This window comes from Schistocerca serialis, chromosome 6 (genome assembly GCF_023864345.2).
Source record: "Schistocerca serialis cubense isolate TAMUIC-IGC-003099 chromosome 6, iqSchSeri2.2, whole genome shotgun sequence".
NCBI classification, from domain to species: Eukaryota; Metazoa; Arthropoda; class Insecta; order Orthoptera; family Acrididae; genus Schistocerca; species Schistocerca serialis.
This window is the reverse complement of record NC_064643.1, coordinates 695,760,647-695,776,647: the sequence shown is the minus strand read 5'-3', so window position 1 is coordinate 695,776,647 and position 16,001 is coordinate 695,760,647. Positions and strand designations below refer to the sequence as shown.

Here is a 16,001-nt window from a genome sequence, read left to right as displayed (position 1 = left end):
TAAAACAGTGACAAGATATCAATTATCATTACAGTTGCATGAGAGAACATAGTGAAAGCCTATTGGTAGAGCTGACTTTAAGTGCCATAGAGTTTGTTTCTTTTTTCTTCTTTTTGTTGATGTGAACTACACACTTTTTGTCATAAACTTTTTTTTTTTTTTTCCAGGATTGGATTTTGCACATAAAGCAAATGGATATGTGTATCATACAGTCTTTGACAGTATATTCTACATTCCTGAAGGAACATTTCAACACACTGGGGACAACATGCTTGCCCTCGTCAAGAAAATCGCATCTTCCAATGAGCTGACCAATCCGGGTCAGGCCTCAGATGGTCGTGTTGTCTACACTGATGTCGGTGGACTTTTCATGGTGTATTATTCAGAGTTCACTGGAACCATAATAAATATGATTGCATTTATTTTATCACTGTACACAACAGTGTACAATATAATGTTTGTTGGGAAAGGTACTACATTCAAAATTAAATTAAAGTTATATTTATTTCGGTTATTTGTTATGCATGTACTGATTTTACTGAAACTTGTCTGAAATGTTTTTGTGGGGGAACAAATATGAGTTGAGAGTTCAGCCATTGTTGTTGTTGTGGTCTTCAGTCCTGAGACTGGTTTGATGCAGCTCTCCATGCTACTGTATCCTGTGCAAGCCTCTTTCATCTCCCAGTACCTACTGCAGCCTACATCCTTCTGAATCTGCTTAGTGTATTCATCTCTTGGTCTCCCTCTACGATTTTTACCCTCCACCCTGCCCTCCAGTGCTAAATTGGTGATCCCTTGATGCCTCAGAACATGTCCTACCAACTTCTTCTAGTGAAGTTGTGCCACAAACTCCTCTTCTCCCCAATTCTATTCAATACCTCCTCATTAGTAATGTGATCTACCCTTCTAATCTTCAGCATTCTTCTGTAGCACCACATTTCTAAAGCTTCTATTCTCTTCTTGTCTAAACTATTTATCGTCCATGTTTCACTTCCATACATGGCTACACTCCATACAAGTACTTTCAGAAACGATTTCCTGACACTTAAATCTATACTCGATGTTAACAAATTTCTCTTGTTCAGAAACACTTTCCTTGCCATTGCCAGTCTACATTTTATATCCTCTCTACTTCGACCATCATCAGCCATAGTTAGACCTAAACTATGAGAAGGAAGGGGAAAATCAGTTATAATTTGAAAGCTTTGTCTTTTCCCTTTCTATTTATTATGTATGCTCTCTGAAGCCTTCCCCTTCGTCTTTGTCTCCTCTTATCCTCGAAACAGATGGGTCCCCCTGTCAAAGTGGGATCTGAGTAACCTTTCTTTCCACTATCAATCCCTGTTTCTTCCCCGAGGAAGGAACGTAAAAGTCATGGAAACTAGAAATACTTAATTCTACATCTAAGTGTTTTTGTAAGCATTATCTGAAATTTTGCCTTCTGAAGGTTAATACTCTTCAGCCATTCTCTCCATTGTAATTTAACTGATTCCTTTTATTATTTCTCTGATTTAAAATAAGTTATCTTATACATATCTCCAGTTTCCATATTCCACATATATTATTTATTTATTATCAAGATTACAAACGTATGTTCATGAAATGACACAAAGAAACAGGATGATCCAACTTGCTTCTTCTCCATAAGCAATATTTATTTCTTCTCCATCTCTGGAGACACTGCATTATTCAGCATTTATGGTGCGTCACCAGTCTTTTTGGTAGCAAAACCTTTAAATCTCCCATCCAAATCCCAGAGTCAATCATCATGATAATCATTCTAGTCAGAGATGAATAGCCTCTCAGCCAGGATTACATAAATTTGGCACATGTTGTCCTAGTGCAGGTGCCCTCATGGTTATCACTTCTCAGCCACCATCATACATATAATTTTTTGAAACTTTTTTAACTCTGGAAGGGATCAAGATTCTTGGCTATCGGCTTTAATTTTGGTCCAGATTGTGGCTGCTTTTACACTCCAAGATTACCAAATTTATATGTAAAAGACTTCTTCAGACATTGATCGAAGCTAGCCCAATTTTTGTCTTGAAACTTACTGATTTCTAATTTAATATCTTCCCTCATTTGCATGTGTTCATCATCATATGAATAAATAATCTGTTCTTCAGATTGTTTTGTGATGTGAAGGTCATACTGTGTATGTATTTCTACTTCTGTCGAAAGCTGAAATGGCATGTTCCAGTGCTTCTGTTTTATATTGAATTCATGGAATGATGAACACGTGGTACTGTTTGTACGATTTGTTGTTGCATTGTTTGCTAAGCTTAGCAATGTTGATAGGCAAAGAAAAATAGGTCATCTGAATTTGCACATTCTCTGTAGTTCAATTACTTATGCCATGCAGTGCTCCATGAATTCATGAGAAGTAAAGCAAGTCCCTCTATCAGTAATTACATGGGTGGACTCTGAAAATTAGTTTTTTTCTGATTTCACCTTACTAATTTACCATCACTAAATGTTGTTGTCTTTACATGAAACAGCCAACTTAACTTGACAAATGTGTCAGTAATATTTAGGATGTGTCTACATCCTTTATGAGTCAACTGAATTGTTCCAGAGTGATCTGTGTATATCACTTTTTAAACTCTTTGAATAAATGGTGAAGGAAATCTGCCTTCTTTTCTGACTTCTTATTTGTGGTTAAGCATTTTATACATTTGGAGATCACTCGTTGCATCTTGTCAGTCAAATTTGCCATTAAAGAATTTCGTTTTCATTTTCTCTTCAGTTTGCTTGAAAGAGTAACGTCCTTTTTCAGCATAAACTGGATGATGATATCTCCTTGCATAGTGCATGGAACCACTAAAGTTTCTCTTCTGTTGAACTTGAAAAGAAGCCCATCTCTTACTAAAAAGTTGTTGTAAGCTCGTTCTTTGAGCATGTTTTTATCACTGCCACAACACTGTCCTTCATTTCAATTTTCTGATTCTGCCTATTAAACTATCTGCAAAACCAAACTCTACATTCACACAGCAACTTAAAGCATCTACATGTTTCATTCTAAAATCAGTTCAGTGGTGTAAGAACCTCTTTTAGTTTTATACTTTTGGTTGTAGATGTTTAAAATTGAATCTAATGAAAGAACGTATTTGAGCATCTTCAAAGCTTGTTCCTGTTGTTCTTCAAACTTGCATTCCTGGTTGTTTTTGAGTAGACCACTCAGGGGTTTGGCAATCACTGAGTAATTTTACATTAACTTGACATAAACTACTGAAAGTATCTTGTTAGTCATAGCAATAGATTACAGTTCTGCAAAGTTTTGAATGGTGTCTGTCTTCTCTGAAGGTCAAATTAGTCAACGCTGTATGACACACCCAAAAATTTCAACAGCTCTCTTCAAGAACTACCATTTTAAAAAAGTAATTTCCACACAGTTTTCAACTCTAAATATGTATAACAATACCATCCATGTGAACAAATATGATGTTCTCTCAAGCCACTTCCGTTGATGCTGGTCTCGTCCTCACCAAAGGCCAGCTACACACTTGCGTCCACATTAAACCAACCAACAAACAACAATACTTACATTTTGACAGTTCCCTCCCATACAGCCTTGGCATGTGAGGTAAATGTATTTGTTCAGATGCAGACTCCTTACAGCAATACACCACCATTCTCACCTCGGCTTTCACTGCACGTAATTACCCCACCAGCCTAGTTAAAAAGCAGATTTCCTAGGCCATCACATCAAATCCTGGCACTGCTGATCCCTCCACATAACAGCTTTGGAGAACACCATTGGTGAGTCAGTATTATCTTGATCTGGAATGTGTTAATCAGCTACTTCGGCATGGCCATGACTTCCTAAAATTATGCCCTGAAATGAGATCCATACTGTCTGAAATTTTGCCCACCGTGCCTAGAGTAGCTTTCCTTCACCTACCCAATCTCTGCAATATTCTTGTCAGACCCTATGTTATTTCTGCATCCATCTTCCTACCCTACAGCTCCTACCCCTGTGACCATCCCTGCTGAAAGACTTACCCTATGCACCCTCCTACCACAACCTACAACAGCCCTGTAACTGGCAAAAGATGTACTAGCAAAGGGAGAGCCATGCGCGAAATGACATGGCATATACCGCTATTATGTACACAGTTCAGCCTTCTACACCAGCATGACTGCCACCAAATTATCAATTACGATAAATGGGCATAGGCAGAGGGTATATACTGGCAATTCACAATATCCTGTTGCAGAGCACGCTCTACAAAATGAGATTCGTGACCTCAGAACTTGTTTCACCACATGCGCCACATGGGATTCTTCCCCCAGACACCAGTTTCTTAGAACTCCACAAGTGGGAACTAGCACTACAACATGTCCTTGGTTCTCAACACCCACTTGGTCTTCATTTACGTTAATTTCTTTCGTCTCAGCTTTTCTTCACTGTAACTACTCTTTGCTTCACTCCGTTTTAGTTTCTACATCTTTAATTGTCTTTCCCGTCTATTTTTCTCTGCCCCCACCCACCTCTGTTATGTACAATGCTCTTAGCTTCTCACTCTTCTTAACTCATGCGTGACATTTTAATAGTAATCTCTGTCTTACCCTGTCTTCCTCCTTTAAGCTCTCAGGTTTTCAAATCTCATCCAATGCAGTCCCAAACAATCTGTCTTTCCTTCTCATCCCGTATAGTACGTCTCCCCTGACCTGCAGTTCTGGGTGACTTTCCCAAAATCTACCCCTTTTGATAGACCTCTCCAGTCCTTTTCCTTCACCGTTCTTCCTTCCCCTTTAACCCTTCTGCCTGAAGAAGGAGCCATTGGCTCCAAAAGCTCGCCAATCACAACAGTGGTTTATGTGTGTGTTCTGCTGCAGCTTGGTGAGTAGATATTTTATCGATTCGATTAAATAATTTTATCAATAATTGATTGTTTTCATTGTTACAATTCTTTTCCTTGATGTATTCATGTGAGATTTGGCCAAACTTGTTGCAATTGAAGAGTCTGTTGCCCTTATTCATGTGTTTGCAGTTATTTGATCTGTGGCTTTGGCACCACAGTTGAAAGTCTTCCTGTTTGCATCCCAAACTGTGCTTTTGGTGCTTTTGTTACATGTGCTTTCAGCATTTTTTTTACTGAAGTTTTTGAAATTTTCATCCCTGTAATTTTAATTATTATTTTTCGTTTCAGCAATCACTTGACAGCACTTTCGTAATGTCTCAGTTCTTTCTTGAACTCTTTCACGTTTCACATGCCATAAAGCAGAAGTCTTATACCTCAGTGGTCTTATATCTCATTTATCACTCATGGAATAGTGAATTTTTTGTAATATTACCTCAGTTCGGCAATTTCTTTCACTGCAATAATATACGCTTAAGGTGTTGTACCCCCTTTTTTTCATAAACTCGTATTTTGTAGGTCTTTGCAGTCTGGTCTCCTTGTTGGATTTTTATTACATAACTCTCAGGCATTTCCAATTTGTTTTCCTCATCTGAAACTGTTTCAAAAATTAACTTATTTATGAATTTGATGGCTTTTAGGAGTGCACATGTTATATTTTTATTTATTCTTTCTGTTTCACCTAATACTGTGATTTCTAGAGATTTTACTAACTTGGTTAAGTTGAGTATAAGATAATTTTTGATAGTATTCAAAATAGCACAGTTGAATTAGTTATGGCATATGAAAATTAATGTGTAGATAAACCTGTCATTAGGAATTCAAGAGTGATGTTCCACATTCAAACATATTTTGTGTAGTACTTTCTTTATTCTTTGCTGGTCATTTTATCTTTTGTAACAAGTGACATTGAGGGCAGTCATTTAAATTCCTAATTCAAATGTTGTAGCCATGAAACTAATCAATTTAGGAAAATATAATATAACTGGATAGATGAAAAAAATGTACTCACCAAGTGGCATCAAGAGAATGCACATATTAAAGTTAAGGAAGTGTGCAAGCTATTGGAGCCAATGGCTACTTCTTCTGGCAAAAGGGTTGGAGAGGTAGGAAGAGGGATGAAGGAAAAGGGCTGGCAAGGTTTAGAAAATGGGGAGGTTTACAGAAAAGTTGCCCTGAACCCCAGGTCAGGGGAGACTTGTTGGACAGAATGAAAAGGAAAGACCCTTCTCCTTCAAACCTTCTGCCAGTAGGAGCCACTGGCTGCAAAAGTTTGCACATTTCTTTAACTTTTATACATGTATTCTCTTGCCGCTGCTTGGTCAGTAGACTTTTTATCCATCCAATTACAGCATAAGCTGGACATTAGTGTTTATATATGTGTACATACACCAGAAAATAATTAATGTAGAGTAATGAAATTTTGGGAATACATTTGTCTAGGTAACATATTTATGTGATTAACATTGCGAGATCATGGGTTATTGCAAGTGTGAGGTAAACAACTGAAAATGCGAAATGCTGGTATATTAATTATCAATGTAACCACCAGAATGGTGAATGCAAGCATGCAGATGTGCATGTATCTGTGTTGTACAGGTGCTGGATGTCAGTTTGTGGGATGGAGTTCCGTTCCTGTAGCACTCGGTCAGTCACTACAGGGACAGTTAATGCTGTTTGTGGTTGATGCTGGAGCTGTCATCTGATGATGTCCATTATGTGCTGACTGTAGACAGGTTTACTGATAGAGCAGGCAAAGGGCCATGTTGACGCTTTGTAGTTGTGGCATATGGGCAAGCAGTATCCTGCTGGAAAACACTCCCTGCAATGATGGGTTCATGAATGGCAGCACAACAGGTCAAATTACCAGATTGATGTGCAAATTTACAGTTGGGATGTGTGGGATAACCATGAGAGTGGTCCTGCTGTCATACAAAATTGTACCTCAGACCATAACTCCAGGTGTAGGTCCAGTGTGTCTAGCAAGCAGACAGGTTGGTTGCAGGCCCTCAGCTGGTCTCATTCTAACCAATACACGGCCATCACTGGCACCGAGGCAAACCAGCTTCTGTCAAAAGACTCAACAGACCTCAATGCTGCCCTTCAATGAGCTCTCGGTTGACGTCACTGAAATCGCAAATGGCAGTGGTTGGGGGTCAGTGAAATGCACACTGCAGGGTGTCTGGTTGAGAGCTGTCCTTGAAGTAATCAGTTTGTAACAGTTCATTGTATCACTGTGAAGCTAACTGCTGCTCAGATTGCTGCTGCAGGTGCAGTATGATGCACCAGAGTCATACAATGAACACTGGGATCTTCCCTCTTGTTAGTGCCATGTTGCCATCTGGAGCACAGTATTCTTGCTACCGTCCATTCTCGTGGCCACCACTGCCAGCAATCGTGTACAGTGGCTACATTCCTGTCAAGTCTTCCTGCAATATCGCAGAAGGAACATCGAGCTTCTTGTAACCGTATTACATGACCTCATTCAAACTCGGTGAGGCATTGATGATGGCATCTTGGTTGCCTTAAAGGCACTCTTGACTAACAACAACTCACCGTGTACAATATATTGCTCATGACTGTTACAGTGTGTGTTTAAAGCAAACCTGATTTCCATCCTCATAGTGGCACTACTAGCGTCAATCTTATGCGAATGACATGAAATTTGAATAGACATTATCTTTCAGAAGTAAAAATGTGCCTACCAACTTTTGTTTGTGTTCTACAACTCCTTCTTGATGTTGCAATTTTTTTCCATCAGTGTGTTTTGTTCATACAGTCTTTTATGTCATAAATTGTTGTAATGGACCTGAACTATTTAAAATTGTCTTCAGAAATCTAGATGTTGGTTATGGGTGATAGAGAACAAAATAATTTTGGGAAATTTTCCTGTTATGAAGACATATAGCTTTGTTCAAAATAAATTGTGCTATTGAAATACCTGAGTTCAAGTAGTATAGAAATGAGAGGGCTGGTGATGAGTACAGATAAAAAAATGAAAGAAAGGAATAAAAAAGAAATAGCAAGGAAGAAAGAAAGAACTGACTAGAGCAAGAGAATAAACAGTAACTCTGGGTATGGGGGGAATGCCTGGATGATTATAGTGCTGAAGCAAAAATGGAAGTCTTCACTGTTCTAGCGCAGTGCGTGTTCTTCTACCGACAACTAGTACTACGTATGTATTTCATCATTATTGTCCAGCCAATAGGGAGAAGATCCTCCCGTGATTTGAAAAAAGTTATGAGGTATATCAATTTAGAGTAACAAGTGTTGCTTATATACTAGACTAACTACAGTCAGTATTGGATACTGTTTTTATGTGGTATTAATAAGTTGCACTTACTTTTCTTTGTTTATTTATTTTTTAATGCCACAACATAAATGCTTCACTCTTTACACAGGAAAGCTGCTGCTTCAAGAAAATCTACATTTCTAGTTATTTTATTCAGCTGCAGTTTACCAATTAGTGCACCTTCTCATTCTGTAAATATGTGAATACTTAGATGAAGTGCTGTAATTATACCTGTTTTGTTTTCCTGTCTATTTCAGTAATATCAAGCATGCATGTCTCCATACTTGCTGAGCAGCCCTCAGTTTTTGAATGTTTTTGTATTAAAATCCTTGTCTCTCTTTGACAAGTCAAAAGTGGTAATATAAAGTGATTTTAAACTTTTGTTCTCAGTCACATTGGAAGCTTAGTTCAGATAATCCTACTTAGTTTCACTGAAGCACTCCAAGCCAGTTTTACCCTTGTGTTTCTTTCTTTTCTTGTCTTTCCAGTAGTTCTCCTTAACTGACCCAAATGCAAAAGCTTATCAATTGATTGTATGACTTTATTGTTAATGTGTACCAGTTATGTTGGAAGTTATTGTAGTCTTATTATAATTGAGTTTCAAGCCTGCTTGAAAACTTTTTCTTGTAGGTTCTTCCATTTGTTGTTGAAATTCACCCGTAATAGTGGCAAGCAGTAGGTCTACACTGTCATAAGCAAAACAAATGTCATTGAGACATGTTCGGATAATATGTATTCTTTTTTGTTTTCTCAGTTTAAACACATGAAGAGTACTTCTAGGACTGTTGAGAATAGTTGTGGCGATATGTAATTTCTTGGCTGATCATCTTTCAGTTCTGAATTTCACACTATTGTGTTGAAGTCTGATGGAAGCTGTACATGTTTTTCTGTATACTAACAAGAATAGGATCAGTACCTTACTCCACAAGGACTGATAGTACAGCTTTTTTGGAACTGGGTCAGAAGCTCTACCAGAATCAATGCATTAATGATTTATTGTGCCCTGTCACGTGCTATATGACCTTCACATATGTTTGTAGAATATCCTTTACAGTGTAGCAACAGTACTACTTTGGCCATCTACATAAAAACTCCAGTGAAGAAATAATGAGAAAGTGCTAGATTTCTCCCATTATTCTGGTCTTCATTTATATTAACATGTGCTGTCCTTCCATCGTCTGTGCTGTTCTCCTTTTTATTATTTTTCTTTCTAATTTATTTCCCATTTCCCCCTGTGTTCCTCCACTGGTTGTCTCATCCATTTTCCCTTCTCTTCCTTCCTTCTTTCTTTGTTTTCTTCATTATATTATTTGGAGTTATTCTACTTCATTTCATTCTTTCATTTTTCACTGTTACCTTTTGATTTGTGCCTGTCATTGATTAATATTTTCTTCTCATTATTTTTTCTAATTACCAATTATCGTTTTCATGGTTCATAGAACCTATACTCTAAGTGACTAATTCCTTGTAGATTGTATAGCTCATCCACATTTTTGTTCTTGTTTTGGTTATGCTTCCCTTCTTCAGAAGGACAAGAAGTGTGTAAAGATTAAGGAAGTAAGGAACATTAGGATGTAATGACCATGGCCATAAGAGGAGCAGCATAAGCTCGTTGTACAGAATTATGAGGAAGAAAATCAGCTACATCCTTTTGAAAGGAATCATCTTGATATTTGCCTTAAGTGATTAAGGGAAACTCTAGACAACCTGTCTCTGGATAGCTGGACAGGAATTTGCTCGGTCGTCTTCCAGCTGCAAATCCAGTATGTTAGCCACTGTGCCACCTCATTCGAGTTTGGAAAGATCGAAACTACATACTCATTTTTGGTGGCATTGCTTGCTGTACTGTACTTCTGCTCTCTGTTGGAAAGAGTTACGTTTTTGTCTTTACTTTCTGTTTTGATAGGCTACTTGTCGTGTTTACAGAGGTGAATAATTTAACCTGATGCAAGTGAGATTTGCACCTCTGCTGCTCCCCTCTCTGTCAGTATTGCTTTTTTGTATCAGACACAAAATTCAGTTGAGAAAACTGTTAACTTTCAAAGAGATTGAAGAAAGGCAGGCAGTGTAGTGCAAAGTACTCCAAAGAGTAAATTTAATTGGTTTGTGTTGCTGAACTTTCCTAACAACAATTGTATTGCCTGTGCGAAAAAGCAGAAGTTGGCAGCTTATCAAACACACAAATTTATAACGAGAACTATCTGATACTGTTGCAGTTGTTGCTTTCGCCACCAAATGTCCCTTGCCTTCAAGATATGAAGGTACTGTAAGTGTGGGATGAAAAGAAAAAGGAAAAAAAGAAAAGAAAAATAAATCTACCCAGAACAATGATAATGAAAAATAGCTGTGCCAGAAACAGAGAAGTGACCCAGAATTTGATTCACTTTATGTGCAGAAATTCAAAACAAGCTAACTTACAACTCAGATACTACACCGTTGCTTATAAGTGAAAGGAAAAAGAGGACTATCCAGGGATTTCAAAATATAAGATATGTATAAAATTATTAGAGATTTTTCCCAGGAGAGCAAATCTGATAAGGCATACAGGACAATTTTTGTGGAGTCTGAAAAGCAGGTGAGTGCAACTGACAGAATTGAGGATGTGGAGGCAGGTCATGAGCCACTCCTGAATAGCTCAGTCACTAAGAATGTAACTCACAAAATGTATGGGTATGGGTACGGGTTTGGGTTCCACTCAGATATATGGTTTTAATGTTTCAGGAAGTATCGGATCTTATTATATTTATTCAAATTGCATGTTAATTTTACAGGACTGAATCGAAAGCAGCTACTGAAACAGATACTGTTGGCAGCACTTGTACCATTCGTAGGGTGGATTTTATCAGGCTGTGCTGTTGCTGCCATAGCTTCATTGCTGGATGCTTGTGGAAAGAGTATGAGCTGGTACTCTAGTCCTTACATAATATTCTTTATTTACTACTGCCCAGTTCTTGTCTGCTGCATGTTTCTTCCACTAATCGTTAATGAAGCACGTATTGGTTTCAAGGTATGTATCACAGTGAAGTTCAATAAACAGAATATTGAGTAAGGATGGTCTTACATGTTAAAGGAATAGCTCTAATGTAACTTCTTGTTGTCCAGCCTATGGCATACTTTGTAAGTCAGTAGTATAATATCTAACTCCATTCTGTAATAAGTGATTGATATACATGTTTTTCCATTCTTTCTGCCTTGTAAATCTCCACCACCACCACCACCACCACCAACACCAACACCAACACCAACACCACCACCACAGCTATAACAGTCTTTTTAGTAATTACGACCCAGCGGGGAAGTGCATTTCAAATCCCCAAACAAAATAAACTACAATCTAACTTTAATTTTAGTCAACATAATGTAACTGGATAGATGAAAAATCTATTTAACTTTTACAAGCTTTCGGAGCCAGTGGGTCTTCCTTCTGGCAGAAGAGTTGAAGGGGAAGAAAGAGAGGTGAAGGAAAAGGACTGGAGAGGTTTAGGGAGAGGGGGTATAGTTCACAAAAGTCACCCAGACTTTTCGGAAATATACCCCTTTCCCTAAACCTCTCCAGTCCTTTTCCTTCACCCCTCTTCCTTCCCCTTCAACTCTTCTGCTAGAAGAAAGAACCACTGGCTCCAAAAGCTTTTAAAAGTTGTGTGTGTGTGTGTGTGTGTGTGTGTGTGTGTGTGTGTGTGTGTGTGTGTGTTCACCTGCCGTCGCATGGTGAGTAGATTTTTTTATCAATCCATTTACATTATATCATCAATAATTCATTATTTTTGTTGTTATATAATTTTATTCAGTATTTTTTATTGATCAATGACCACAGAGTTGTCAGTGAGAATGAATACTCTCAAAAATAAACAGTCTGTGTTCAACATGCAGTATCCTGCCAGTAAACATGCTACAAGTTAATATTCTATTTATGTATTTCATTGCTTGTCCTTTACAATATTATGAGAAGGAAAGTTGCCACTCACCAAATAGTGGAGATGCTCAGTCGCAGATAGGCACAACAAAAAGACTTTCGCAGTTAAAGCTTTTGGTCATTAAGGCCTTCGTCAACAATACACACACATACACACAAGCATACATGCTCATGCAAACACAACTCACACAGACAGGTGCAGTCTCAGGCAACTGAAACCACACTGTGAGCAGCAGCACAAGTGCATGATGGGAGTGGCGACTAGGTGGGGATGAGGAGGAGGCTGTGGGAGGGAGGGGGACAGATGTGTGGCGGGGATGGCGGACAGTGAAATGCTGCAGGTTAGACAGAGGGCAGGGCAGAGGTGGGGGGATGGGAAATAGCAGAAAAGGAGAGAAATAAAAAGACTGAGTGTGGTGGTGGAATTATGGCTGTGTAGTTCTGGAATGGGAACAGGGAAGGGGCTGGATGGTTGAGGACAGTGACTAAAAGGTTGAGACCAGCAGGGATACGGGAATGTAGGATGTATTGCAGGGACAGTTCCCACCTGCGCAATTCAGAAAAGCTGGTGTTGACGGGAAGGATTCATATGGCACAGGCTGTGAAGCAGTCATTGGCAGCGTGTTCAGCAACAGGGTGGTCCACTTGGTTCTTGGCCACAGTTTGTCATAGGCCACGAGTCTGCACAGACAGCTTGTTGGTTGTCATGCCTACATAGTATGCAGCACAGTGGTTGCAGCTTAGCTTGTAGATGACAGACTGGTTTCACAAGTAGCCCTGCCTTTGGTGGGATAGGTGATGTTAGTGACCGGACTGGAGTAGGTGGTGGTGGGAGGATGTATGGTACAGGTCTTGAATCTTGGTCTATTACAGTCGTATGAGCCGTGAGATAAGGAATTGGGAGCTGGAATTGTTTAAGGAAGGACGAGTATACTGTGTAGGTTCGGTGGACAGCGGAATACCACTGTGGGATGGGTGGGAAGGATAGTGGGCAGGACATTTCTCATTTCAGGGCATTTTGATGTACTCTGTCAATGATGTAACCCAACTATTGCAGCCTAAATTTTCGGAGTACATCGAAAAAGTTCAAAGAAGGGCAGCATGTTTTGTAATATTGCGAAATAGGGGAGAGAATGTCACTGAAATGATACAGGTTATGGACTGGACATAAAACAGGTGTTTTTCATTGTGGCAGAATCTTCTCATGAAATTTCAGTCACCAACTTTCTCCTCCAAATGCGAAATCTTCCTATACCATCCGACCTTTTCCAAGTATACCTCTTCCTCTTGTGGTGAAACTTCCTGGCAGATTAAAACTGTGTGCCCGACCGAGACTCAAACTCGGGACCTTTGCTTTTCGCGGGCAAGTGCTCTACCATCTGAGCTACCGAAGCACGACTCACGCCCGGTACTCACAGCTTTACTTCTGCCAGTACCTCGTCTCCTACCTTCCAAACTTTACAGAAGCTCTCCTGCGAACCTTGCAGAACTAGCACTCCTGAAAGAAAGGATATTGCGGAAGGTTGGAGACGAGGTACTGGCAGAAGTAAAGCTGTGAATACCGGGCGTGAGTCGTGCTTCGGTAGCTCAGATGGTAGAGCACTTGCCCGCGAAAGGCAAAGGTCCCGAGTTCGAATCTCGGTCAGGCACACAGTTTTAATCTGCCAGGAAGCTTCATATCAGTGCACATTCCACTGCAGAGTGAAAATCTCATTCTGGAAACATCCCCCAGGCTGTGGATAAGCCATGTCTCCGCAGTATCCGTATTTCCAGGAGTGCTAGTTCTGCAAGGTTCGCAGGAGAGCTTCTGTAAAGTTTGGAAGGTAGGAGACGAGGTACTGGCACAAGTAAAGCTGTGAGTACCAGGCATGAGTCGTGCTTCGGTAGCTCAGATGGTAGAGCACTTGCCCGCGAAAGGCAAAGGTCCTGAGTTCGAATCTCGGTTGGGCACACAGTTTTAACCTGCCAGGAAGTTTCATATCAGCGCACACTCCGCTGCAGAGTGAAAATCTCATTCTGGAAACATTCCTCTTGTGGTACTTGAACAGAGTATTTGCTATTACAAGTTGAAATTTACTGAAGAACTCAATTAGTCTTCCTCCTCTCTCATTCCTACTACGAAGCCCATATTAGCCCAGAACCCTTCTTCTACTCCTTCCCCCTACAACCACACTCAATACCTCATGCCTATTGTTCATCTCCCTTTACAAACTGAATTACTTGTTCAGTATCTTCAAATGCCTTCACTATCTCTTCATCTTCTGCTTGCTATGTCAGAATGAATATCTGAACTACAGTTGTCGGTGTTGGTTTGATACTGATTCTGATGAGAACATCGTCTCACTGAATTTTTCACAGTAGCTCCCTCTCTACATTACCTCTCCACATTACCCTATAATTTTCTGACCAGAAATCCTTGTCTTCTTTCCATTCTACCTTTCTATTCACAATGAATCCTAGTTCTGCATTCCCCTATAGTTGTCTGACCAGAAATCCTTTTCTTCTTTCCATTTCACCTCACTAATCTCCACTATATATTTAGACTAAGACTGAGCATTTTCCTTTCCACATTTTCTAGCTTCCGTACCATGTTTAAACTTACGGCATTCCATGCCCCAGCTCTTAGACTGTTACCCTTTCGTTAGTTATTCAGACTGCTTTTAATGGTCAACTCCCTCTTTGCAGTCCCCTCCCAGAGATCTGAATGGGGGACTAGACTGTGGAATATTTTGCCAATGGACAGGTCATCATGATATTTTTGCAATTACGGGCCACATGCCCTATGGATACACATTACGTTTCTTTAATGCAGTGGTTTCCATTGCTTTCTGCATCCTCACACCACTGATCACTGCTGATTCTTCTGCCTTTTAGGAACAGTTTCCCCACTTCAAGGGCAAGAGAGTGCCCTGAACCTCTGTCAGCTCCTCCGCCCTCTTTGACAAGGCCATTAGCAGAGCAAGGGTGATTATTTATGCGGGAAGTCTTTGGCCATCATTGCTGATGATTTTTATTCCAAATTTAAGCAGTGGTATGTTTTGAACCCAGGACCGAGGATGTTTTTATTACTAATCAAAGATGCTATACCTAGACCATCTCCAGTCCCTACAGTGCAAACACATTTTTGCCACCCAATCCAAAACCAGTATTGGAGTCTGCCTCAATCAAGCTGCTCCTCTGCATAATTGTGATACACCCCCACTTCCCTGGAATCATCTCCTGATAATTTTTCAGAATTTCCTAGCCTCAAACACTGCCTCACCATCATTCCCCACATCCCTCAACATGCAAACGAATCCCTCATCTGCAGAAAGAATAACAATCCTCCACCTAAAAATTGATTTCAGTACATCCATTCTTGCTAGGTAGTATGATAAGACAGTAGCCAATATCAGTGGCTGAGCCTATGTGGTCAGACAAAACATTGCGCAAAAGTGCACCAGTGTACTTGTTTGCTATTGCATGATATTTTGTCTGGCATATAAGCTCGGCCACTATGTTACCATAGAGGGCCTGATGATGACATAATCAAATGCTAAAACCAGTTGCCTATGGAATAAATCGGAGATGAAAATACAGCTGTTGGTTCACTCATTGCTTATTGTACCTAAAAACTGATCACAACTTTATAATCTTACTTGCTGACAAAGACTACACATCTGTGGTTAAGAACCATGATTAACTCACTGATGGGCTTCATCAGCTGTCAGATAGGTCCAAAAACAATCCTTTCCACACTGGCTCCATTCCAAAAAACCAGCGTGATCTGAGTTCCTCTTTAAATTCCTAGATACATCCTAGAACTTCTCCCTTGAGTCTGTATCCCTCTACAACCCCATTAATCCCTGCACTGCCACATTTGTCATGCTTCCTAAAATACATAAACCCAACCATCAGGACACCCCGTTGTGTGTAGACACTTCGCTCCCAC

General features: G+C 39.7%; 1 protein-coding gene across 3 annotated transcripts in view; it reads left to right on the top strand.

The window, feature by feature from the left end:
* The window catches only part of LOC126483791 (endoplasmic reticulum metallopeptidase 1-like), a 237,637-nt gene that overhangs the window by 116,365 nt on the left and 105,271 nt on the right, over positions 1-16,001 (top strand). For all 3 annotated transcript variants that reach the window (XM_050106960.1, XM_050106958.1, XM_050106959.1), the window contains 2 exons: positions 168-470; positions 10,929-11,164. In XM_050106960.1, the coding sequence (XP_049962917.1) occupies positions 168-470; positions 10,929-11,164 (539 nt within the window). The remainder of the gene's footprint in view (positions 1-167; positions 471-10,928; positions 11,165-16,001) is intronic.